We start from the raw sequence: 27,872 nt of genomic DNA, 5'->3' as shown, positions 1-27,872 counted from the left end.
ATTGAATATATGAGATACCACTAGATTTTGTGGCAGGTGAAGGATTCTCAGCTACTAATTATAGTGTTCTCTTTTGAATTTTTGTCAGCTTGTGTGTGGGATATCCTGATTATATAATACCATGGCTGAAAAGCATGAATCTGGATTACCATTTAACCCATTATTGTTTGCTGTTGGGGACATTTTCAGTTACTCTGAATCAGATTCTGACACTATCTTGGAAAAAGAGTGCATTTCTGAACAGATTGAAGCTTTGCCTGCTGATACACTATTTAGAGATCTTGTGAAATTAAAAAAGAAAGAAGTTGATTTCCAGCTGCACAGTATCTCATTAAGTGAATATTACAGAGCAAAAATTATCCCCCGCGGCTTTAGAATGAAGAATTGTCCTACTATAGGACGTTATGATCCACAGTTCTGCAAGAAATGGGTTTCAATACTTAATAAATGCTCATTTGACTTAATTTTGCTTGTGATTGAACAGAGTAAGAAAGAATTGACCATTATTAAAGATAAAATTGCAGTATTTGAAAAGGTTCAGTTACCTATCTTGTTATCTGAAAGTGGCACTGATTGGATGGGAAAACTTGATAATCAAATCTCTTTATACAAATGAGATTTGTTAAAATTTAAAAAAGAAAAATTAAATAAAGTTGAGACCGATTATGAACAACACAATGTATACCAGTGGCTTAGTGGTGGCAGACAAAACATGCCAAGGCGTCCGTTTTTCCGCCGGCGGTATCCAAAAACCAAGGTTGATACGGAATCCTCACAGGAGGTCACAAGTAATGCAAGTGACTCTGAGCCGACTAGCAGCAGGGGTGTCCCTTTAGGGAAAACCACACGCTCAAAGACCGTAGACCAAGGGGAAGATATACCCGTAGAGGGAGACAAAATAAAAGGCAGAAGTCATGGCAGACCACCAATCCAGAAGAAGAAGTAGTATTAAACTTCTCCTCATTTGAATTAACTAAGGCAGAGCGGCTACTTTTGACCAAAGGGCTATCATTTGCGCCTAATACACCTTTTGATGACTTTTTCTGGCAGATAGAAAAACAACGTTTAAATCGCCACCTGAAATTTAAGGAATTCTTTAATAAACCTGAATCTACAAAATGACTAAAGATACCTTACCACCTGCTTTGCGTAAATTACAACCACGCTCTAACTTTGAACTGGGTTCTTCTAATGCTAGTATAAAAACATATATTAGCATGCTTGAGGAAGAAGTGTCCATGTTATCTAAGCAGCTTTGTGTGGTGCACCCTAATCTTACGCAACCAGAGAGGGCGGCCAATAAGTCACTCTCAGAAAATCCTAACTTAATAATCCATCCGGCGGACAAGGGAGGGGTGGTGGTGCTCCAGGACATTTGTGACTACAGATCTGAGATTTATCGCCAGCTGAGTGACAGTGCCACTTATTGTAAATTGAAAGGTGACCCTACAGTGGCTTTCAAATCAGAATTATCTACTCTTCTGAAACATGCTTTGAAAGAAGGAATCATTGAAGAGGCATTATCTGAAGCATTGTTGCCGGAGTTTCCCATCACCCCTTTACTATATACACTCCCTAAGGTTCATAAGGGGATTATTCCACCTCCAGGACGACCCATCATCAGTGCTAGGGGTTCTCTAGCACAACCATGTGCAGTTTTTTTAGATTCTATCCTGCAGCCTTTAATTCAGTCGTATAGAAATTTTCTTTTGGACACAACATCGTTATTGAATAAATTACTTGAATTAGGAGACATTCCACAAGATACGTGGCTATTATGTGCAGATGTAACGAGTTTATATACAATTATCCCACATGGGGATGGTTTAAGGGCGTTGAGGGATACTTTGTCTCATAATTCTCTGTATGATCATGATTACATCAACTTGTGTGTTGACATGTTGAAATTTGTTCTGACGAAAAACAATTTTTTGTTTGATGGTGGGTATTACCTGCATAGACAATGTGTTTATGATCTGGCAGGGCAGTGATAAAGCATTAAGAGAATTATTTGATGCTCATAATAGCTCGCCAAGCCCTGTGAAATTTACCGTTAGAATGGATCAACACTCCATTGATTTTCTGAATGTTCTTATCACCAAAAAAGGTTCAGCATTGACCACCTCGGTCTTTATTAAAAACACTGATCGAAACACTATGTTACATAGGAACAATTGTCATCCTAGAAGTCTTAAATTGGGACTTCCATACTCCCAGATGTTGAGGATATGGCGTATTAATGATGACACCGATACTGCTGTCCGGCAGATTGATGTACTTATACAGAAATTCATTGCACGTGGCTATGACATCAAAAGCTTACTTGATACTAAGAATAGAATTATGCAGGTTGAAAGAAAAACTTTGCTAACTAAATGTGAATCTAGTGATAGAAGAGAAATACTCCCGTGGGTTAATAAATTTAATGTATTATCTCCTAAAATTAATCGGGCATCTAAAAAACATTGGCCCATTGTAAAATATGATAAGTCCTTGGGTTTGGCCAATACTGACATTATGTCTTGTTATTCCAGAGGGAGAAATTTACAGGATATATTGATGAAGGCCGATATTTCTAATCGCATGGATACTCCTCTTAAAAAACATTTTTTGGCAGTAAGAAAGAATGGATGTCACAGATGTTCATGTGTGACATGTAGATACTTAATCCCTGGGCATAGCTTTGCTCATCCGCATTCGGGTAAACAGTTTTCCTTTCTTCACCATTTAACATGCAATTTGTCGTGTACCAGATTATTTGTCCATGCGGACTTTCGTACGTGGGTAAAACCCAGCGTAAATTTAAAGAACGCATGGCAATGCATCATTCAAGTATTCACACAGCATTGTCATTTGGTTCTAGTGATCAGCCGGTGGCCCGGCATTTTCTGGCATTCAATCATAATTTGTCATGCCTCCGCTACAGGATGATAGATCATGTCCCACAGCCAAAAAGAGGGGGTGATAGAAACCGTTTGCTACTACAGTGTGAGGCGAGATGGAATCATTGATTGGATGTAGTTGCACCGCGTGGTTTAAATGAGGCTCTCACGTTATGGTGTTTCTAATAACTAATTACTGGAATTTAATAACATAACTATCTCTATGTATGTGAATGTTAGTCATTGCTGTAATGTGTGTTGACATGCATAGGTCTTTTTGTATAGCATTGCATGCCTGCAATATTCCTTAATTATATCCGTGTATGACTGAGGCTACTATGTAACTGGGTATAGCATGGGCATGTGATAGACATTTTTGTATATAATAATTTTTATATATAATGACTATTATTGTGATCATTGTGAATGTGTTTTGATATCCACATATGTAACATTGTTGGTATCTGTAATGCTGTATATCCATTCTGCTCAATTGACAATAATTTCATGTACATTATTGTGGTAATTGTGGTTGGTAGGGAACCAGGCACAGTGCTATTGCATTATATGTCCTGGCTCTGTTTGTGTTTATGTGTTTCTATGGTGATGTGGTCCTGTAGTGATGACGAGCTTAGTTACTGATGTCATCAGGAGGCGCTGTCAGTCTTGTCATGTGATCTGACTGGCTTATGTTTAGCACATTGGGCAGAGGGGTGTATTTAAGGTGAGCCATTTGTTTGTATCTGTATATGGTTGAAGATAGTACTAAAAGTACTGAAACGTTCTATTGATCCTTTGGTCTCTGTTTGATTTAGTGAGAGGGGAGTGCTGCACCTTCATGCTTCTATTTATCCCTATGTGAGGGCACCCCTGCAGGATTTGGTTGATTATCTGGAGTGCCGGACCTGGAGACTTTATATACAAAACCAACCTGCGCTATATAAAAAAACAGCCGCTCCTTTCAGTAAGTCCTCTGTTAGTAGGACCAACACGTAAATAAAAAACAATTACTTCAAGGGTGCTTCAACACACTTAATAATACGGACAGTCCTTATATTCTTCATAAATAACAATCCCTTCAGGGCTTATAGGTTCCAGTTACTTCTGTTTTATGGATGTAGATAACGACTTTCGTGCTCACTTTTCAGAGCTGATTGGAGAGTTCATATGATAAAACTTGTTTTAACGTCCTTCTTGAGGTTCTATAAGATACCCTCATACCAGAAAAACACCCAAGATAGGCCCAAATGCCAACATTAATACAATCTAAAACAAACATTATTAAAAAATTCGCAAATTCAGATGGAGAAATGTTCTTACATGAATATATTAATATATCAACATCCTTTATACAGATAAAAATAGATTTTCCACACCTTACAAATGAATGAAGGTTTATAACATAATGTCCACCATAAGTATAAACCCTACGCGTTTCGTCTTACATCAAGACTTCATCGGGGGTAAATCTATAAAATACATATTTATATAAATATATTGGGTGTTTCTGGTACAAAAAATTAAATACACATAAATAGCTCATATCACAGGTAACATACCTCGACATGCATATATTTAAGGATATAGTATGACAGTGCTCAAAACGGCTCTCGGAATCAATAATTAACCTATTTGGAATTTAAAATATAGATTCCATCAGTTCATTATTATAACTTATCAACATATTAATCTTTCATCAATTTTTAACTTGAATTACATACCTCACACTTGTTGTATATACTGAGATAAATCAGATTTTTAGATCATCAACCTTAGGCTATACAACACCTGTAGATATTAAAAGGTATAGATTCTTAATTGTATGTCTCAATAACCTTATAATTTCTTATTATTGACTAAATTAATAATAGCCCTCTAATAGTTGCTTATATTTTCAAACTTTACACAAATAACATCTGTTGTTTGGATACTTGATATGTATCATACATTTAATCAAAACTTCCATAATTGAAATAATAATTGTTATTTAAATAATTATTATTTAGTGCAAACAAGCACAACTGAATCGCATAAACTCACTTATAATGTTTCTCTTAAATTTATCCAAACAACAAGACTATATATAAATTGTATCACAAAAATAAAATTAAATAGATTTCCAACCCAGAACATAACTGGAACATTCCTTTAGTTAATCAATACACCACTCACCTATTAGGTCCTTCTTCCTCTCTATCCCACTGCCACAATGAACAACCCTTCACTGTTCATCCTTATAAACCCTTAAGGCTGTGACATCACTTCCTCCCATATCTTATTGGAGTAAGGAACATATATATAATAACCTCTTTTAAATATGGTTCTAATAAACCCAATTACACAAACTAAATAGCAAAACAGTTCTACTAGTAGAGCGCTTATCTATTTATAATCTTACTGTACTAAAATGGATGTAATAGAGTAACTGACAAATCAATTCCAGCTTCCCTTTCGTTTTTGTAGTTCTCTCATAATTGGTTAAACAGAGCTCATGTGATCGCTCATAGCTCTATGTCCAGCTAATATCACCATAGTAACGGAAATACACAAAGTAATATGATCGCGTGGTGTGTCCTAGATTCACTACCCAGCTCGTGGCGATCAGCGTCCTTGTCTGCCTTAGGGTTATCTCTCCACGATCTATATCCCTGCTCGATTGAAGTGGGGAGTACACATGCTCTTAACATAGAGTATGTTTAAACCGCTTCAGCGGTGACAGAACACATAGCATCCATTGCCCTAGAAACCGGCGCCATTTTAAATGTTAATCACATGTTGTATTTGCACATAGCGTCCGTTACCCTATAAACCGGCGCCATTTTTAATGCCAATCATATGTTGTTTTTGCATATAATAACCTTAGCAACAGAGTGATTGCATTACTCTTGTGTAGACTAAGCTTTTTAGCATATGGTATTGATTTCTAACCTTATAGAACGGTATAATCCTCTATATTCATGCATATTTTTACATATTTTTCTGTTTATAAAAAGGAGACAATATGCTGCTTTTTATTTATTCAATTATAATGACCACTATCTTCAATGATACGTATATCATAAAACTAAACCCCCGCTAACATTAACTACTATTAAAGACCCCTATGTAATAAGTTAAACCTTACTCCTTTATACTATCATATACAAACAGTCAACAAATTAAACAATATTAAGTATTAAATATTATACCTCATTGATATATAATATAGAGGTTTCACTTATGTATTTATTATAAGGGGTCAATGTATTAAGACACCTACCCCATGAATATATTCCCCATATTAACCCATTTACATTAATATTGTTTTTGACAATAATTTAATAACTATTATTAATAAACTATTTTATTTTTATTCATTTATAATCATGTGTCATAACCTAATTCCACCCATTTAATTAAACCCTCGTAGGGAAACCCTTATACCAATATTATTATCAACTTAATTATTAAAAAAAATATTCCAGTTTTACATTAAATGATCTACATACCATATGATATACATTACATAGCTTCCATTAAATGATCTACGTACCATACAATCTACATTACATAGCTTAATCACCAGATTCATACATATATATACTTTATAGAAACCAATAACTTTATAAAAAAAGAAACTATATCGATCCCTTCATTCAAACCCTTCAGAACGTGGGTATTCAATGTATATATCCAATAAGTCTCTCTTTTGGAGAGCTTTAATTCTCTATTACCCCCTCTTGGATCATCCACTATATGTTCTAAAACCGTGAAGGTTAACCCTTTTGTTTCTGATTTATGTATTTCAGAAAAATGTCTAGGTAGACTGTGATTCTTAACATTATTTTTGATGTTACGTAGGTGTTCCTGTATACGTAGTTTCAAACACCTTTTAGTCTTCCCTATATATGCTAACCCGCATTCACAGGTGATTCTATAGACTACAAAATTAGTTAAGCAGGTGACTACTCCCTGCAATGTATACTTCTTCCCATTCTCACTTAAATGTGTAAAGTTAATTTTTTCCATAAATTTACAGCATATACATTTATTACATGGGTAACATCCAGGTTTCTTGACAAGAAAATGTCCCTCATTCCTATTTTGATCACGATCAGCTATATTTTTTGGGGGTCTCATTCTACTAGGGGCTAATATGTTCTTCATATTCGTAGCTCTCCTGAACACTACATTAGGCCTATTTGGAAGATGTGGACCCAATATAGGATCTTTAAGAAGCAAATGCCAATGCCGATCTAAGATCTTCTTTATTTTAACATTCTCATTGTTATATTGAGTGATGAATGGTCTCTAGTTATCATAACTCTTATTAGTTGTAACTTCTTTTCGCCTAATAAGTTCTCCTCTATCTTTGACTGAAGCTTTATACATAGCCTTATCTATCAAATCAACTCCATAGCCTCTATCAATGAACATCTTTTTCAAAATTTCCGATTGTGACCAATAAATATCTAAACTACTGCAATTTTTTCTCAATCTGAGGAACAGGATCAGAAAGCTTATTTGGATGAAGCAATTAAAATTATTGGAGATGTAGAAACTTATCAAATATTAAGTTCTGACCCCACAGTAAAGTTTAGAGATGAGTTACATGAGTTATTGATTAAGGCCAATAGAGATGGCATTATTTGTAGGGAGGAGTTGGAATTTTTGGATGTTAAATATCCAAGAATTCCTATTCTATATCATATACCCAAAATACATAAAAATAAAGAATGCCCTCCTGGATGGCCTATTGTTGCAGGGGTCGATTCGCTCACTGCCAACTTGTCTCATTATATAGACTTGAAGTTGCAACCATTTGTCAGTAAACAAAAATCATATTTAAAAGATTCAACAAGTCTCCTAAAAGAGATTGAACTGTTTAAGTGGTCCACCACATTCCATTGGGTTACTATTGATGTACAATCTTTGTACACCTCAATCCCCCATGATAAGGGTATAGAAGCAGTAGATGATATTTTAAAAACAGATTGTAATATTAAAGAAGACGAGAGAATTTTTTTGTTAAAAAGCATTCGTTTTATTTTAGAACATAATTGTTTTGAATTTAACGATGTATTTTATCTTCAAAGAAACGGGACGGTGATGGGAACTAAATTTGCCCCATCGTACGCAAATATTTTTATGGCAAAGTGGGAGGAGGAACATATATATGGTAATGAAGATTTTAGAGACAATATTATGTTTTATCGTAGGTATATTGACGATCTTATTTTAGTGTGGGAGGGAGATTATACTAGTATAGAAACCTTTATAGCACAAATACACATCAACTCTTACAATTTGAAGTTTATGTTTACATCTGATCCCGTATCGATTGACTAGTTAGATCTTAGTTTAGAAGTCAAGATGGATAATATAGTTACTAAAACTTTTTTCAAAGAAACGGATGAAAATAGTTTTATCCCTTCTAATAGTTGCCATCTAACAGCTTGGAAGAATAATGTTCCCTATGCACAGTTCCTCAGATTGAGAAAAAATTGCAGTAGTTTAGATATTTATTGGTCACAATCGGAAATTTTTAAAAAGATTTTCATTGATAGAGGCTATGGAGTTGATTTGATAGATAAGGCTATGTATAAAGCTTCAGTCAAAGATAGAGAACTTATTAGAAGAAAAGAAGTTACGACTAATAAGAGTTATGATAACTAGAGACCATTCATCACTCAATATAACAATGAGAATGTTAAAATAAAGAAGATCTTTAATCGGCATTGGCATTTACTTCTTAAAGATCCTATATTGGGTCCACATCTTCCAAATAGGCCTAATGTAGTGTTCAGGAGAACTACGAATGTGAAGAACATATTAGCCCCTAGTAGAATGAGACTCCCAAAAAATATAGCTGATCGTGATCAAAATAGGAATGAAGGACATTTTCTTGTCAAGAAACCTGGATATTACCCATGTAATAAATGTATATGCTGTAAATTTATGGAAAAAATTAACTTTACACATTTAAGTGAGAATGGGAAGAAGTATACATTGCAGGGAGTAGTCACCTGCTTAACTAATTTTGTAGTCTATAGAATCACCTGTGAATGCGGGTTAGCATATATAGGGAAGACTAAAAGGTGTTTGAAACTACGTATACAGGAACACCTACGTAACATCAAAAATAATGTTAAGAATCACAGTCTACCTAGACATTTTTCTGAAATACATAAATCAGAAACAAAAGGGTTAACCTTCACGGTTTTAGAACATATAGTGGATGATCCAAGAGGGGGTAATAGAGAATTAAAGCTCTCCAAAAGAGAGACTTATTGGATATATACATTGAATACCCTCGTTCCGAAGGGTTTGAATGAAGGGATCGATATAGTTTCTTTTTTATAAAGTTATTGGTTTCTATAAAGTATATATATGTATGAATCTGGTGATTAAGCTATGTAATGTAGATTGTATGGTATGTAGATCATTTAATGTAAGCTATGTAATGTATATCATATGGTATGTAGATCATTTAATGTAAAACTGGAATATTTTTTTGGATAATTAAGTTTATAATAATATTGGTATAAGGGTTTCCTTACGAGGGTTTAATTAAATGGGTGGAATTAGGTTATGACACATGATTATAAAATAAAATAGTTTATTAATAATAGTTATTCAATTATTGTCAAAAATACTATTAATGTAAATGGGTTAATATGGGGAATATATTCATGGGGTAGGTGTCTTAATATATTGACCCCTTATAATATATAATATAGAGGTTTCACTTATGTATTTATCAATGAGGTATATAATCACTTAATATTGTTTAATTCGTTGATTGTTTGTATATGAGTAAAGGAGTAAGGTTTAACTTATTACATAGGGGTCTTTAATAGTAGTTAATGTTAGCAGGGGTTTAGTTTTATGATATACGTATCATTGAAGATAGTGGTCATTATAATTGAATAAATAAAAAGCAGCATATTGTCTCCTTTTTATAAACAGAAAAATATGTAAAAATATGCATGAATATAGAGGATTATACCGTTCTATAAGGTTAGAAATCGTTACCATATGTAAAAAGCTTAGTCTACACAAGAGTAATGCGATCACACCTGTTGCTAAGGTTATTATATGCAAAAACAACATATGATTGGCATTGAAAATGGCGCTGGTTTATAGGGTAACGGACGCTATGTGCAAATACAACATGTGATTAACATTTAAAATGGCGCCGGTTTCTAGGGTAACGGACGCTATGTGTTCTGTCACCGCTGAAGCGGTTTAAACATACTCTATGTTAAGAGCATGTGTACTCCCCACTTCAATCGAGCAGGGATATAGATCGTGGAGAGATAACCCTAAGGCAGACAAGGACGCTGATCGCCACGAGCTGGGTAGTGAATCTAGGACACACCACGCGATCATATTACTTTGTGTATTTCCGTTACTATGGTGATATTAGCCGGACATAGAGCTATGAGCGATCACATGAGCTCTGTTTAACCAATTATGAGAGAACTACAAAAACGAAAGGGAAGCTGGGATTGATTTATCAATTACTCTATTACATCCATTTTAGTACAGTAAGATTATAACTAGATATGCGCTCTACTAGTAGAACTGTTTTGCTATTTAGTTTGTGTAATTGGGTTTATTAGAACCATATTTAAAAGAGGTTATTTTATATATGTTCCTTACTCCAATAAGATATGGGAGGAAGTGATGTCACAGCCTTAAGGGTTTATAAGGATGAACAGTGAAGGATTGTTCATTGTGGCAGTGGGATAGAGAGGAAGAAGGACCTAATAGGTGAGTGGTGTATTGATTAACTAAAGGAATGTTCCAGTTATGTTCTGGGTTGGAATTCTATTTCATTTTATTTTTGTGATACAATTTATAGTCTTGTTGTTTGGATAAATTTAAGAGAAACATTATAAGTGAGTTTATGCGATTCAGTTGTGCTTGTTTGCACTAAATAATAATTATTTAAATAACAATAATTATTTCAATTATGGAAGTTTTGATTAAATGTATGATACATATCAAGTATCCAAACAACAGATGTTATTTGTGTAAAGTTTGAAAATATAAGCAACTATTAGAAGGCTATTATTAATTTAGTCAATAATAAGAAATTATAAGGTTATTGAGACATACAATTATGAATCTATTCCTTTTAATATCTACAGGTGTTGTATAGCCTAAGGTTGATGATCTAAAAATGTGATTTATCTCAGTATATACAACAAGTGTGAGGTATGTAATTCAAGTTAAAAATTGATGAAAGATTAATATGTTGATAAGTTATAATAATGAACTGATGGAATCTATATTTTAAATTCCAAATAGGTTAATTATTGATTCCGAGAACCGTTTTGAGCACTGTCATACTATATCCTTAAATATATGCATTTTGAGGTATGTTACCTGTGATATGAGCTATTTATGTGTATTTATTTTTTTGTACCAGAAACACCCAATATATTTATATAAATATGTATTTTATAGATTTACCCCTGATGAAGTCTTGATGTAAGACGAATGCGTAGGGTTTATACTTATGGTGGACATTATGTTATAAACCTTCATTCATTTGTAAGGTGTGGAAAATCTATATATTAATATATTCATGTAAGAACATTTGTCCATCTGAATTTGCGAATTTTTTAATAAAGTTTGTTTTAGATTGTATTAATTTTGGCCTTTGGGCCTATCTTGGGTGTTTTTCTGGTATGAGGGTATCTTATAGAACCTCAAGAAGGACGTTAAAACAAGTTTTATCATATGAACTCTTCGATCAGCTCTGAAAAGCGAACACGAAAGTCGTTATCTACATCCATAAAACAGAAGTAACTGGAACCTATAAGCCCTGAAGGGATTGTTATTTATGAAGAATATAAGGACTGTCCGTATTATTAAGTGTGTTGAAGCGCCCTTGAAGTAATTGTTTTATATATATATATATATATATATATATATATATATATAATTTGTCCGTTATTTAATTTCCTCAAAAGTAAGTAAAAAATAATCTTTTCACCTACTCTAAGGAATGATGAATGGCCCCTGTGTGGCCAAATGCCACAAAATAATTACAATTTGAAATAGAAACTGTTGTCTCAGAAAAGTTTTCAACGGGCTGGCACTTTCCTCCCAAAATGTTTTTACAACAAACCTGATCTGAAGAGTAGGCTACCATCTGACTGATGATCTCTGCTTCACTTAAGTCAGGGGTTTCCAACTGGAGTTGCCTTATAGCCTTGGTCCTGGCCGCAAGCAGTGCCATTAATGTTGCTTCACTTGCAGTACCCTTAGGAAAAACAGAACTTTATGATGATCCTCAGCTTTATGTATGCATGTTGTCAGATATCAAATTGTACCGAGTAAACCAGGGCCGAAACTAGGCAGCAATGCAGCAATTTTGCGCTCCCTCCCTTCCCGAACCTGGATTTTGTCCTTGCTCCTCCATAAGGCAGTACACTAGTCAAACGTCCCTTGTATAGTGACTTACATTATTCCACACACCATAATGCCCATTACACATTATGGCACACACTGTAATGCCTATTACCAAAGTGCCACTTACATATTTGCCCGACACCATTTTATGCCCCACAGTAAGGCTTCTAATTACTTTAAAATTACCTGCTCATTGCCAGGGGCTTTCATGCTCGTTGCCAAGGGGTTTCATGCTCGTTGCCAGGGGGTTTCATGCTCGTTGCTATAGGGTTTATGCTTGTTGCCATGGGGTTTGCATCTTCTTCCAGCACTTCCGGGAATGCTGTGTGCACTGCGCTGGCCTAACAGACACTAGAGGTCCAGTAGGAACTCTAGTGTCTGTTTCCTCCTTGGCAGCGGCCATTTTTGTATGGCCATTTTCAGAATCTGCAGCCCCCAAGCCACCGTGAGTCAGCCCTTTTTCACCCCCTGCATTCCGGCACCCGGTGCACGTGCACCTCTAGCCCCCTCCTAGTTGCGGCCCTGAGTAAACTATTATTTTTATTATTTAGTGCCAACATGTTCCTTTGCACTTTACAATTAGCAACTAAACAGTAATAAAACAAGACTGGGTAATAACAGACAGACAGCCCAGCTTGCAAGTTTACAATCCATACCTAGTATTCCATAAAAAATAATACAAAAAAGTGGAAGAGAACCTAAACAATTAAACCACTTAATATCTACACAAATTTACAACATAAATTGCAAGAATCAGTTATACTTTACATGTATGATACAGTAACACTTACCTACTTTTAGATTTTCCTCTGTGGGCGATGCCTGGAGAGGAGATGCGGGTAGGTGGCGATGGGGGCGGGTTCAGACTACCCGAGTCATTAAGCCCTGTCCCAACGCAGTAAAATGTCGCAAATACTCCATGTTTTAATAGTGGGCAGGGCCAAATGACACGATTCGCATAGAATCATGTGATTAGTTCCTGCCCCCTACTCGGGTACCACCAATCCCTGGAAAAATTCCTCCTATCCTGCCCGTTTCCCTAGGAAGTGGGTGGAATGCAGAAGTGCCTACTCTTCCAGGGGTGCGTGGGGTTACTCGGAAAATCGAGAGCCTCCCACAGGTTCCGGGAGAATAGGCAAGTATGTAACATGATTTCAGGATGAGAAATCATGTCTAATATGTGAAAGTGAATTTTACATAAATGTACGTTAATTCCGCTGCAGCTGCAAAATTGTACGCTGCGGCTGAGCATAAATATGCAAAAGTTTCTGCCACCAGGCTTAGTATTGAGACACCCACTGATGGCTTTCCAATTCCAAACTGCTGTGTACAAAGGGCCTGATTCAGCAGCAGTAACAACTGGGATTACTCACGCAGTTGGCTGATTGTTGCGTACTGCGCATGCGCGAATACACCACTGCGATCGGGACTGCGATTGCAGTGACTACGCAGAGCCATCGCAGAGTGATTGACAGGAAGTACTGTTTGTGGGGTTATAATGGGGAAGTGGTCTGCAAAACGCACGCGTGTTAGTGCGTTTGAACGCCATTGCAGGGGCGTGCATAAATTATCCACTGCGATGCCATACGCAGCTTGAGCTCCAACTGTGTGCAATGAGGTTAGCAATTCCTGAGTAAGGTCAGACTTTGTGCAAGTGTGCGTGAGGCTGCGATTGTACTCGATGTTACTGATGGTTTCACAGTCTTGCTAAGTATTATGGATGTATGTAAAGTAAAGTGGGTATCCTTATGTTAGGCTGCGTATAGCATTGTGATCACAGACATTAGAATACTATTGCAGTGAGACTGCGTGCGTAATCGCTATTGCAATTGCAGTTGCGATCCATACTGAATAAGGCCCAAAGACGCCACATCGGACGCAGGTCACTTAATTATTGGACTTCTGACTCTAACTCCTCACTGCAAGCAACTTCGGTAATGAAACTTGATGTATGTGCAGTGCGGTTCATATGCATGCGCAGACCACCGATAATGCATATGCTTATGCAGTCGAGTGATTAAGTCCTTCCAGTGGTGGAACTGGGGTCGGGGACACCCAGTGCTGTAAATAAACCTACTGCACATGCCCAAAAAGGGATGATAGCATAGCTAGGAGGGGTTTGGTCTTTGCATTCGGATTTTGTTTCGGATTTCTTAAAAAAATTCATAAACGCAGCTGGAAACATGTAACTTGGACCTGTTTTTGTTCATATAGTATTATTAATATCAATAACATTCATTTTCAGTAAATTTTGACTATTGTTTTCACCAACAATGGCCAATTCCTGAGATCTGTTTTTTTATCCGCATTCCGAACATGGCGAGAATACGCTAGTCTGTACTTGGTTCTTTTCGGAACCCCAAAGTGATCCGATCCGGGACTCGGTTTGACTTGGAAACCCCAAAAAGGTTCAGGTGCGTGCAGTTTTTAGCAACATCGAACTGCTCATCTCTAGTTAATATATCACGTTTGTCAACCACTGACATCAACTATATAATAATCTCATGTCTGCTGTTAAGTGTATGAGAGGATTTTTTATTTTAAATGAAAGAATATTACCATAACTCCGTCTCACCAAGCACTTCTAGGAAACAGCCTGGAAAAGAACATAGAATGGGCTTTGTGTGTTTACATTATGCTTTAAAGAAACGTTTGTGTTGTTGCAAATCGAGGAAATGAGATTGTTGTGACATAAGATAATGCATCTGATAAAACTCTGGTAATAAAACAAATTTCAAACTCAAATTTTAATGGTAATGATAAAAAGGTCACAATCATTCTAAAAAATGTATAATACTAATCCTAGTCCTTTCATTGTGAAGCTGCAGCAGTTATCATATGCTTTTCAACATAGACACGGCTCATCCTGACTTTAGGCTGCATTTAGTTGCAGCCCAAAGTTTTAAGTCAAGTAGGACTAAGGGGTCAATTTACTAAATGGTGAAGGAAAATAGGCGGCGATAGAATTTCACTCTATACATTAAGGGTTCACCGTGAATGATAACATTTAGGCTAAGGAGTAAATCATTTTGGAAATATGTGTGTACAGGCTTGTAGGTGTAGCAGAGTGTCTGTGCACACCAGCAGATGCCCTGAATTTATAAACCGCCCAGTTGCTTAACCAGTGTGGTGGACATAAACCAGGTACAGTCGTACTCACTGTTACGTACATTGGTAGGATGGAGCAGAGCGAGGTATCATACAGCTCACCAGCCGGTGAATATATGAAGGTAGTGGTTTAGTGGTACAGGGTCTCTGGAAGGTGTTGTGGGTTGCAGGTAAATGAAAGTCTCTCCGGAGCTAAGTGAAAGACAAATGTCTCCCACAGTGGTGCCCATACTCAGTGACAAGATGACGCAGTACTCAGGTCGGCAGCCATCCCTGGAGGAGTAAGATGTGGTCAGCGCACTAGCACACTTCACTATCAACAAATCCAGTTAAAAGGAACAAATCTACTCCTGGAAAAACCATGTTGGGATGGAAGTGATGCAAATGCATTATACAGTAGTTTTCAATTTCATGCAAGGAAACTACTGGCTGCTTTTGAATGTAGCAGAAATATACTGTACTTGACAGCTTTATTTTTACACAGCGATTTAGAGTTAAACTAGGATGTTTCCCTCTCACTGGGCAGAAATAATCAAGCCTCACACTTTGAATGTGATGCATCCCGCCAACTGATCGCATGCATAGCGGCAATTAGTAACTTCATATATATGAAGATTTAAGCAAAAGACATTTCTTCAGATAAAAGCTGTCCTTTGCGGTGTGAGGACTGCCAGATTTATGATCCGGGAGTCCTGTGCTTGTGCGGCTGAGAGCCAGCGAATGCGCAAGCCGCAGAAGATCCTGGGAAGGACCCTATTCATTGGCGGATCCAGAGGTGAGGCTGCAGTGCAGTCCAAAATTGAAATAGGGGAGCCACACCAACTGCCTCCCCAAACACTGCCACACATAGTCGGCTGGGACTAATTGGCAATTGGTGTGACTCCCCTATTTGAAATTTTGGACTGCGCTGCAGCCCCACCTGGATCCACCATTGATCCTATTGGATCCCTTTCTGGGAAGTCTCCAAAAAGAAGCTCATAGGCTTCTATTAGGCAACACTATCTATAGATGGCATTGCCTATCAGGAACAAGCTCGGGAAATTTTCGATTTCTGGAGCTTGATGTATATGGGAATGTGGTCAGACCTCCGAAAATGCCATTTTCGGAGGTTTCACCGCATTTTTGAGGATAATGCATTCCGTTCCCAGTCTTAAATCTGTCTGAGCATTTAAAACTTGTGTTGTTTCCAAGGGTTTCATTTAGCTATCTCTAAATGATGTCCTAAGTGTTAGTAGCTTTGCATCTGCTCTGCGTCTGGTGCTAAATACTTATGGACTACAAAGGTAGTATCTGGGAAAACTTGGAAGTGATTATCTGCTTTTCACACAGCACTTACTCATACTTGCCTACCCTCCCGATTTGGTCGGGAGCCTCCCGAAAATCGGGTGCCGCTCCCGACCTCCCGGGATGGCAGGCAAGTCTCCCGGCTGCCGCCGACCCCTCTTGTCCCACCGCAAGTCTCCCGGCAGCGAAGGGGGGCGGTGACGCGATTCGCGTCATTTTGGCACCGCCCCCCGCTTCACACTGCCTGTAATATCGGCAGAGTGTAGCGGGGGCGGGGCCAAAATGATGCGCTCGTGTGGCTCCGCCCCCGCCCGCAAAACTTCTCATCTTGCTGCCCCCCCCCATCTGCTGGCCACGCCCCCCAGTAATGCCGATCTGGCTGCTCCCTCCCGGAAGGGGCAGCCAGATAGTCGGCATGTATGCACTTACTTTATTGAAGAGACTATAAGCTTGTTTTTCTTATGGTAAAGTAATTGAATTTTAACTAATTTCCAGCGACAACTCCATGAAAATAACACAGTTGTTGTCACAAGCCGTTTCAACATACCAAGAATCTATGTTAAAGTGCAGTAGTCTAGAGCAGTGGTCGGGGAACAGGGGTAAATTACTCCACATGGAGTAAAAATGAAATTCCTAGGGGTAATGGATGGACAGCCAGACATGCATATGAATCATTCAATAATATAGAATGATTCATATGCATGCCCGGCTGTGCCGCAGGGAGGCTCTAAGCTGGACGTCCGCTGAGATGTTATTACCAGCGGGCCCGGCTCCTTCGCTGCAACGCCGCGTTAGCTGGAGGCTGGAGTTCTCTTCTGAACTCCAGCTTCCGCCTCTCTCCATGTGCACTATGTGAGAGATGTCATGACGTCTCTCTCATAGTTCCGAGGAGAGCAGCCAGGCGGACAGGACGGAGGCGGATGCAAGAGTGGGGATTAAGGTAAGTGTTTTTTTTTTTATAAGCGGCACTACAGGAGCATTATATGGGGGCACTACTACAGGGGCACTATATGGGGGCACTACCACAGGGGCATTATATGGGGGCACTACTACAGGGGCATAACTATGGGAGCACTACTACAGGGGCATAACTATGGGGGCACTACTACAGGGGCATAACTATGGGGGCACTACTACAGGGGCATTATATGGGGGCACTACTACAGGGGCTTTATATGGGGGCACTACTACAGGGGCATTATATGGGGCACTACTACAGGGGCATAACTATGGGGGCACTACTACAGGAGCATTATATGGGGGCACTACTACCCCATATGACAGCTTACTGTCGGTCACTTCGTAGGATTTAATGAGGAAAGCACTGATTGCCTGAGAGTGGATGGCAGTGCTCCGACCCAGCTGTCTGCTGCTGTTCCATCAGCCATCCATGTCCCATCAGCCCCAGTTTAGAAATTGTGCCGAGAGAGCCGATGCACAGTGACCTTGTTCCAAGCCCATTAGTATATTATTTGATTTTACATTATTTTTTTTTACTTTTTTAAAATTCTGTGTGAGGACAGGCAGACTGCGGACTGTGGCAACGTGCCTGCCACGTGGGAAACGCCAGGAAGGGACCGACATGACTACTGCTGCCAGTGTTCGGTCCGCTAAGAGGGGGACCCAGCACTGCATCCCGGCCGGAACAGTGAGTTGCCTAATTTAAGGACCCTTCGCCACCTCTATAAAGGTTGGGGTCAGGGTCCCTGGAGTCCTGACTCAGGTCAGGCAGTAGTGCACAGGGCTTACACAAACGCTTCTGACAGCTCCTATCCGCTGCTGTATCTATCATAAGGATGCGGGGCAGTGAAACGCAGTGAGTATGGGCTGAAACCCAGCTGCGCGCATTACCACTGCTCCTGAGTAACAAGAGCAGACTAAGTCTGTGTCAGTGGTGGTATGTAGCTGTCCCACAGGGAGCAGCTACCTTCTCCCTCCTTCCACCTGATAGTAGGAGTGGAAGAGAGCAGAACGTTCTCTGCCTTGGCTAAGATCAATGTACATTAAGAGATGTAATTACAGGGTGTTCCTGGTGCACTACTGGGATCAGTATGAAATACCGCCGGACGCATGACGCTGGAAGACCGTCAGTGAAGATCCTGACAGGTAAGTACTTTAACTATTTACTAACCTAACCCCCCCTAACTCTAACCCTCCCTTAGGGGTGCCTAACCCTAACCTCCCCCCCCAAGTGCCTAATCCTAACCTCTCTGCAAGTACCTAAACCTAACCCCCCCCCCTTCCTTGCAGCCTAAACCTAAGTCTCCCAGGGGGGTGCCTAACCCTAACCGCCCCCTGGGGTGCATAACTCTGACCTGCCTTTCCATAGCCTAACCCTAACCCTCCCGGGGGGGGGGTGCCTACCCCTAAGTCCCCCCTGGGAGCCCCTAACCTAACCCCCCCCCCCGGATTGGTATGCCGGGCGTTGGGCTCCCGGCATAGGTAAAATGACAGGTGTAGGGATCTCAATGCCTGTCATTAGACCCCTGCTGGGATTAGACAGTCGGGAAGCCGGCGGTCGGAAATTTCGACTGCTGAGAGAATAAAAGTGAAACCAACAGCGTCAGTCTTCCAGGAAAATCTAACGGAGTACCATTCCTATCTAAGGGGGGGACAATTATTATTTAAATATGGCAGTAGTCGTGCTGAGAAGCCTATTACCCAGGGCCTATTACACAGTATGTATGTATGTATGTATATATATATATATATATATATATATATCAGTTTTTTGTACTCACTCTAAGGCAAGGTTAGGATCTGACAGGCGCTAAAAATATTAATAAATTAATGTAAGAAGACCACAATTTAAAATTAAAATTAAACACAAAACCAAAATGTAATAAAATAAGACAAAAGATAAAAGACAATATATATAATAATAAGAATTAATAAACCTAAGACAATAAATGAATAAATGTGAAAAATGGACAATGCTTATTGTAGATATAGATATATAAAGTCTGCACTGAGCAGGAAAACTGATCTGTATGATATCATGTGAATAATGTAGCAATACACACAGAGTACATAGGCTAACATATACACAGTAACAGATATCCTTAAATTGTATCATTAATACGTGACTCTTAAATGGTCCATGAAGCATAAATGTTAATCAATAACTCTCACACACCTGAGCCTATAGAAGAGTGTTAATTAGTACACCAATATTGAGCATAGTTCAGCCTGTATGGCACAGTGTGAGTATGGAAAAGGACTCACGATGTCCAGTAATATTCTAGAAAGAGTTGAAATATATAGTGTAGATTGAGCCCTTAATGTTGGGCTTAATTAATAGTTCAGCTTGGAGCATATGTTTGCCATGCCCTTACCAGAGGGTTTGATTCCCGCTAAGATCTCTTTTAAGAACTCTATTTCTAGTACATACATGCCAGATGACTTCTATGTCCACACATGTACAGTATATAAAGCTATGCCCTAGGTGCTCCTGGGGCTCTAGGTGTATAGGTTCAGCTCTAAGAGGGGCATTCTGCCTCACCATCTATCGCACCTCGACCTTGGCCCATATCTAGTGTAGTTCTGTCCTTGTCATTTTCTGCTAAGAATGTAGTTTTCTAGGTAATATATAAGCAACTTGCTCGGTTGGTACCAACTTCCTTTCAAAGAGATTGATTTCTCATGAATATATGTTTGTATGTACGTATATGTATAGATTTATATATTTCCATTCTTTGTATGAATATTTAATTATAATCGGGGACGTCTGTTTTAAACCCTTACTGGGGTTGTAATACAGATATATCCCTTCTTTTATTGGTATAAGTAATATTCTAGGTACCCTTCTCAGTATACAACCATAATATTGGCTTGTCGCAGACTGCACGAAGATATTTTGGCAAGTTAAATCTCAAATGCGGTAGCCCCAATAAATATTCCTGCCAGAATATAGAGAATCCAGGTTCTATCCCATTCTCAGGGCCTTTTTGCTTACGTTATAGCAGACTGCAGTTACAGCTACTCTGCCTGAAGGCCTGAGGGCCATCTGCCAAGACACAGACATGGGTGGTATTACATGGTGGGTGTCAAGTACATCTTTGACTTTGTTTTCAATATCCCTATTGTTGTGACCACTTTAAAGGTCAAGGGTCACTAGTGGGGATCCATTGATTCTTCCATGTGTACCTCTCGACCGGTACACTTAGATATTATCTTAGATATTATCTTATGCTACCTGGGATTTGCCTTTTTGGCTAATACATACTTCCCTTTTATAATGATATTTACACTAGCAGTCCGATTTTGGGGGTTTATGTATATTCTCTATATGGATACACATCCCTCAAGGTAGTCTTTCCAGTAAAGTCATTGAATAAGGTCCTGTTGCATGAACTACATGTCTCTACTAACAATTCTGCTAGTTTCTATCATATTTTCTGCGACAACTCTCCAGGCTGAGGTCCATGCTGAACAGCACTGGGTTTTATTCCACCAATACTACGCTCTATATGCTGAGAGTTGGAAAAGGTTAGTGACATCCTACGTATCGTCCAGAGGACTTCTGGTCGCTCACAGGTAAGCGGACATACCCCACTCATATCTCGAAATATGCTCCTGATGCTGCAACCTGACATTACACAGCCATTATTACCCTCCCACAGCCTAACTGCTGTCCTTGCAGCCATCTGCTTTATATGGTACCTGTTCATGTGAGTTGGCTCTACACCTTCGGGTTTTCCTGGTGTATGGGTTCCTAATTCCAGTGTAGCGATTAGTGTCAAGCAATGTTTCACACAGAAGGCCTAGTTTGGTTTTACTGTTCATTATCTGTTGATACTTTCATTACACTGACAGGTACTTTCATGGTTGTCCTGGTGTATCGGATATATTCCCCCTTTTGGTGGCTTGTTTCTCAAAGGGGCTGTTGCATCCATGATTGTTAACAGCTACGGTATCCCAGTTGTCTCATTCTATGTTCGGGCCAGAAGCTGGCTCTGTTCACACATTTTCATCATGTTACAAGTCGCGGTCACGACTTGACCCTTTCTGACAGCTTTCCCAGGCAGGACGGGGTTACTCCTGTTGCTAGGCGATCGGCACACCTCAGGAACTGATGTCTCATCCACAGGTGCAGCTTGATTAAGTACTGAAGCCTATTCATACTCACTTAACTATTGCACCTGTGCCGACTATAGAGTGTCTGTGGATTTCATCAGCTTAGCTGCATGGGCAGCATCTGTTCTCTCCATGATATTGCTTCCATTCAGCTTCCCAGCCGACACCAAGCAGCTCCCAGGCTGCCATCATCCTTCAAACGGCTTCCTAGCTGCAACTAGCAGCTCCTGTGCTGCCATAAATCTACATACGGCTTCCTAGCCGCATCTAGCAGCTCCCGTGCTGCCAACGTTCACCATATGGCTTCCTAGCCATACCAAGTAGCTCCTGTGCTACCACCAATCTCCAAACGGCCTCCTAGCCGCATCTAGCAGCTGCCGTGCTGCCAACATTCATCATACGGCTCCCTAGACGCACCAAGTAGCTCCCGTGCTGCCACCATTCTTCATTCTGCTGCTTATCTATGGCTATTGCTGCACCATCACTGCAACATCGGCACAGTTACCGCACCATTGGTTCTCAAAACCATTTTCATACCCAAGACTGTTTATCTACAGCAATTGTTGCAACATCGGCACCATCGACGCAACACCAGAACACTTGCTGCACCATCAGCTCTCCAAGCCATTTCCAAACTCTAGACTGTTTATCTACGACTATTGCCACAACATCGGCACCATCACCGCAACGTCGGCACAATTGCCACACCTTCGGCACACTTGCCACACCATTGGTATCATTGCCATATCATCGATGCAATTGCCAACTCATCAAAACCATTACCTGTATCAGCTCTAACTGTACAATTCATCTCCTGAATTCCCTTGTACCTCTGTGTGAGCCTCTACTACCCCGAGCGTAAGTCCAGGCGCCCGCCTAAGTACCGGTGAACATATCATAGTTCTAAGGGAACAACGGGCGGTTGTTATTGGTAACGATCTTGCTAGCCGGGTTCTAGGGGTCTCACATGGAGCAGGCAGTGGGATTCACAACACATCAGCTTGGAAGTAGTCTGGGGTTTTCTGCTGTGGTTTTTTCTACCGCTGTTGCCGGAGGTTGCTTGTTTTTTTCCAGGCAAGTGGAAGCTTGTCTTTTCCTGATCTCGCTGAGGGGTTCCAGTTGCTGTTTTATCCCTAGGTTCCAGTATGGGCTATCCTGCTGTCTGACTCTCTGCAGGGAGTTGTAGTCTCATTCCTCTCGATGCTGTCTCTGCCTCCTGCGCAGTGGGTTCTCCACTTGTTGGAGACTTCTATGTTGTAACCCTTCCACTGGTTTCTAGCCCCTTGATTAGCTGGATCTCAAGTATGGTCCTGGTTGACCCTCTTGTATACCCTTTTGTTAAAGATGTCTATGGACAGGATCAGTAAAAGCATCTGTGTATCTGTATGTATGTATGTATGTATGTATGCATGTATGTGCGCATATATATATATATATATATCCTGTCTGCAACTGTTGCCTCTTCATTTCTTTTACTCTGGAGCTTGGTTCTCGTGTTACCGCCTTTCTCCTATGGATTCTTGTTGGGGGCTCACTACTACCAATGGTCCAGGTTAGTCTGTTTTCAGCTGAGATTACGGGGTTCTTCCATTTCTCCTCAGTTGTTGCCCACTAGTTGCCCTTTTTTCCTGGTTCCATTAGCCTTAAGCAGTATGTTGTGGAATTTTTTTCTGTGACTGTTCCGCATGGAGTTCTGTTGTGTCCTGTGCTCTATAACACTTGCTCTTCAGTTTTTGGTTTTCCACTTGAACCTATGGACCCTGGCGGTCCCTGTCTCAGTTTGGCCCTGTTCTCCTTTAGTCTGTCTTCTTCCGTCCTATGATCTTCTCCTTCTCTTCATTTGTCTGTTGTCCTCCGTCTCTTCTCGGGCTCAGTTTCTAAACTGGGGCTTATGGGACATGGAGGGCTGATGGGGCATAGAGGGGGAGGAGCCAGTCACACTTCTATATTATTTAAAGTGCCAGGCTCTACTCTATCACCGTCTATACCCCACTTTCTTGAGCTCCAGTGTCCCCTGTGGAATCGGAGAAATGGATTAACCGGAAAGTACCAAAATCCTGTTTTTAATATGCTAAATACAGGTTTGTACAATATGTACAAATGTTATTGCTACATTTTGGTTGTGTTAGCTGAAGAAGCATGGAGCTTCACCATTAAACCTGAGTTGCTATTTGTATAACTCCTTTATTGCATTAATGTTATTTTCAGAATTGCAGTGAAATGAAAAGGTTAATTCGTTACCATGGTAAAGCAACAGCTGTACACGGAAACTCAGAGACCAACATTCACATCCATAGTGTTTTCTTTCATCTCTCCTCTCAATTCAAGTGCTGCCTCAGACACAGCAGCTGATAATGATACTTCAGAAAGATGCAGGTTTTCAAATGCAATTACAGACCAATTTTCACAGACCGCAGTTTACCAGCAGTGCAATTACAATCTGGCTTGGTAATATGCTTTTAGCCTTTTTCAGTCACATAACATTTAGGATTGTTTGCCCTCTTGTAAGTGGAAGTAGATAGAAAATCAATAATATAAAATGTCTGACAACACATAACATCACGTTGTTTTTTAAATGTCAATTATTTTGATTTACAAAAAAAGCAAATCTATCGACTATCTACTGGTAGCAAATCAAATATTGGAGGAATACTTATTTGTTTTGCTTGTTTTTATTGGCAATAGAATTATATATAAATTGAGAATTTTGTACCAATATTAGAAATTATTAGGGGTGTGCACCGGCCACTTTTCGTGTTTTGTGTTTTGGTTTTGGATCTGGATCTTTCTTCGTGTTTTGGATCTGGATTGGTTTTGCCAAAACCACCCTTCGGTGTTTTGGGTTCTGGGTTTTGTGTTTTGGATCTGTATTTTTTTTTAAAAAAGCATAAAAACAGCTAAAATCACAGAATTTGTTGATTTTTCTGCTCCTATGCTATTCTTAACCTCAAAAACCTTAATTTCCACTCATTTCCAGTTTATTCTGAACACCTCACACCTCACAATAGTGTTTTTATGTCCAAAAGGTTGCACCGAGGTAGATGGATGACTATGCTAAGCGACACGAGTGGGCGGCACAAACACGTGGCCCATCTAGGAGTGACACTGCAGTGGCAGACAGGATGGCAGTTTGAAAAACTAGGCCCCAAAAAGTACATAATGCAAAGAAAAAAAAGAGGTGCAAGATGGAATTGTCCTTGGGCCCTCCCACCCACCCTTATGTTGTATAAACAGGACATGCACACTTTAACAAACCAATCATTTCAGCGCCAGGGTCTGCCACACGACTGTGGCTGAAATGATTGGTTCGTTTGGGCCCCCACAAAACAAGCTGGCAATTAATGTGTCCCTGCACAAACTGGCTCTACGGAGGCAAGATGTCGTCCTCATCCTCCTCATTCACCGATTCCTCACCCTCTTCAGTGTTGTGTACATCCTCATCCTCACAGAGTATTAATTCATCCCCGCTGGAATCCACCACCACAGGTCCCTCTGTACGTTCTGGAGGCTGGTCTACCTGGAAAAGTTGATAATTCATTATTATGAACATCATCTTCTCCACATTTTGTGGAAGCAACCTCCTACGCCTTTCGCTGACAAGGTTCCCGACTGCACTAAACACTCTTTCGTAGTGCACACTGGAGGGGGGGGCAACTCAGGTAAAATAGAGCCAGTTTGTACAGGGGCCTCCAAATTGCCTCTTTTTCCTGCCAGTACATGTACGGACTGTCTGACATGCCTACTTGGATGCTGTCACCGATATAATCCTTTAACAGACAGACGCACGCTTGTCGCTGCTGCTTTGAGGATGCAAGTGCGGCTACAGCCCACACAATTCACAAAGACAGAAGAAAAAAGAATTTTTTTATTGTTTGTGGAGCGCACTTTGAGGGTTACACCACCCTTTAACAGACAGATGCATGCTTGTCGCTGCTGCTTTGGGGATGCAGGTGGAATATAGACGGGATTTGGAAATGGGGACACACTACCTCCATCAATTGTCTAAATCCCACTGCACTAATGGCGGATACCGGACGCACGTCTAACACCAACATAGCAGTCAAGGCCTCAGTTATACGTTTTGCTTCAGGATGACTGCTGTCGTACTTCATCCTCATCGCTAGGGACTGTTGGAGGCTCAATTGTTTAGTAAAATTAGTGGTGTTCCTACTTGCTCTCTGGGATGATGAACAACTCCCAGCAGCAGCAACAGCACTAGGAGGAAGTGGTTCTTGATCTTTTCCTATTTTATTTTTATCGGAGAAAGTTTGGTCCTCCATTTATGTTATATTGATATATACGTGCGGCTAAGGTGCACACAAACACAGAAAATTTTTATTTTTGCTGGAGAGTAGTGCACTTTGTGGGTTACACCACCCTTTAAGAAATGAGCCAGCCGGCTCTTTACTTATGGGACACAGGCGCACGCTTGGCGCTGCTCCTTTGTTGATGCACGTGCAGCTACTGCGCACACAATTCACAAACACAGAAAATATTTTTTTATTTTGTTTGGAGTGTACTTTGGGGGTTACAGCACCCTTTAACGGTCAAGCCAGCCGGCCCTTTACTTATGACACAGGCGCACGCTTGGCACTACTTTGTTGATGCACGTGCGGCTACTGTGCACACAATTCACAAACACAGAAAATATATATTTTTTTTGTTTGGAGTGTACTTTGGGGGTTACAGCACCCTTTAACGGTCAAGCCAGCCGGCCCTTTACTAATGGGACACAGGCGCACGCTTGGCGCTGCTCCTTTGTTGATGCACGTGCAGCCACAGTGCACACAATTCATAAACACAGAAAAAAAATATTTTTTTTTTAGCACTTGGGGGGAGCACCCCTGATGGACAGAGCACCCCCTGGACAACACTACAGCACGCCTTTAGGACTGGGACACTGCACAGGACTTTGGTGTGGACACAGCCCCTATGGACAACTGACTGCACAACACAGTCCAGCCAGCCCCTATGGACTTTGAAGTAGTGGACACAGCCCCTATGGACAACAGCAGCACAGCACAACACAGCCAGCCCCTATGGACTTTGAAGTTGTGGACACAGCCCCTATGGACAACAGCAGCACAGCACAGCACAGCACAGCACAGCACAACACTACTCTGCACTACACTACACTACACAGCCCAGCCAGCCCTAACTCCCACCCTCCCTCTTCACTGTCCACAGCTGAGTGAGAAAATAGCGCCGACGCGGGTACCTTATATAGGATCCAAAACCCGCGAGACCCTGAAGGCGGGATGATGACGTTTTGCCTCGATTTCAGATCCGAGTCAGGCGGGAAAAGTCGAGCGTGACTCGGATCGGACTCGGATCAGGGGGGCTTGGGGGGGTTCGGATTTCAGAAATCCGAACCCGCTCACCCCTAGAAATTATGGAACAAGTTATTAAGTTTGCTACTGTCTGGCCTTAAGAATCTATGTTATGCCACTTATACCAAACTGAGAAAAAGCCTTAGCTTTTAATATGATTTTTACTCAAGAAAAGTGAAAAAGGGCGTTTGCACACACTTTTCACATGATTTTAGTATCACATAAATGTATTAAAGGGCAATTGGAGTAGTTTTCGTGATAAACTACAGTATTTCAATCCCATCAATTCAGATATTTTTAATAAACAGATCGCATTTCCCATACTTGTACTGGGAAATGTGATCTGCTCAGATTTACTAAAAATAAAATGAAAAAAATACCAGGGGAAGCCCTGTGATAATAACACCACCTGGAGATGGCGTTATCTAGGGTTTCCCCTTGTTCTCCAACTCCTGCTCTGCTCTGTCAGGCAGAGCAGAGCCGGGCCCCAGTGATCAGCTTTGTGGTCTAAATAGACCACAAGTTAATTGCTGTAAAAAAAAAAAAAAAGTTTAAAAGAAAAACAGTTACCTGCATCCAGGGACCGGCGATCAGTGCTCAGGTGAGGTCCTCTTGGGCTCTTGTCAGTTGGTCTCCGGGCTCCTGCACTGTGACCCTGGTCAGCTACTGCATAGAGCAACTGGCAGGGTTCACAGTGCAGGAGCCAGGAGACCAGCTGACGGGAGCCCCAGAGGAAGGAATTCACCAGGCCACCGATCACCGAGGTAAGTGTAAGTGAGCGCGGGGG

The 27,872-nt window shown here is 40.3% G+C and overlaps 1 protein-coding gene across 1 annotated transcript in view; it reads right to left on the bottom strand.

Annotated features, from left to right (window-relative positions):
- Positions 1-27,872, bottom strand: part of DDC (dopa decarboxylase) — a 270,084-nt gene that overhangs the window by 135,949 nt on the left and 106,263 nt on the right. Inside the window, exon 5 of the mRNA XM_088445615.1 lies at positions 12,004-12,138. Coding sequence (XP_088301741.1) covers positions 12,004-12,138 — 135 coding nt within the window. The remainder of the gene's footprint in view (positions 1-12,003; positions 12,139-27,872) is intronic.

This window comes from Taudactylus pleione, unplaced genomic scaffold (genome assembly GCF_031769625.1).
Source record: "Taudactylus pleione unplaced genomic scaffold, aTauple2 ptg000386l, whole genome shotgun sequence".
Classification (NCBI taxonomy): Eukaryota; Metazoa; Chordata; class Amphibia; order Anura; family Myobatrachidae; genus Taudactylus; species Taudactylus pleione.
This window is presented reverse-complemented; position numbering and strand designations above follow the sequence as displayed.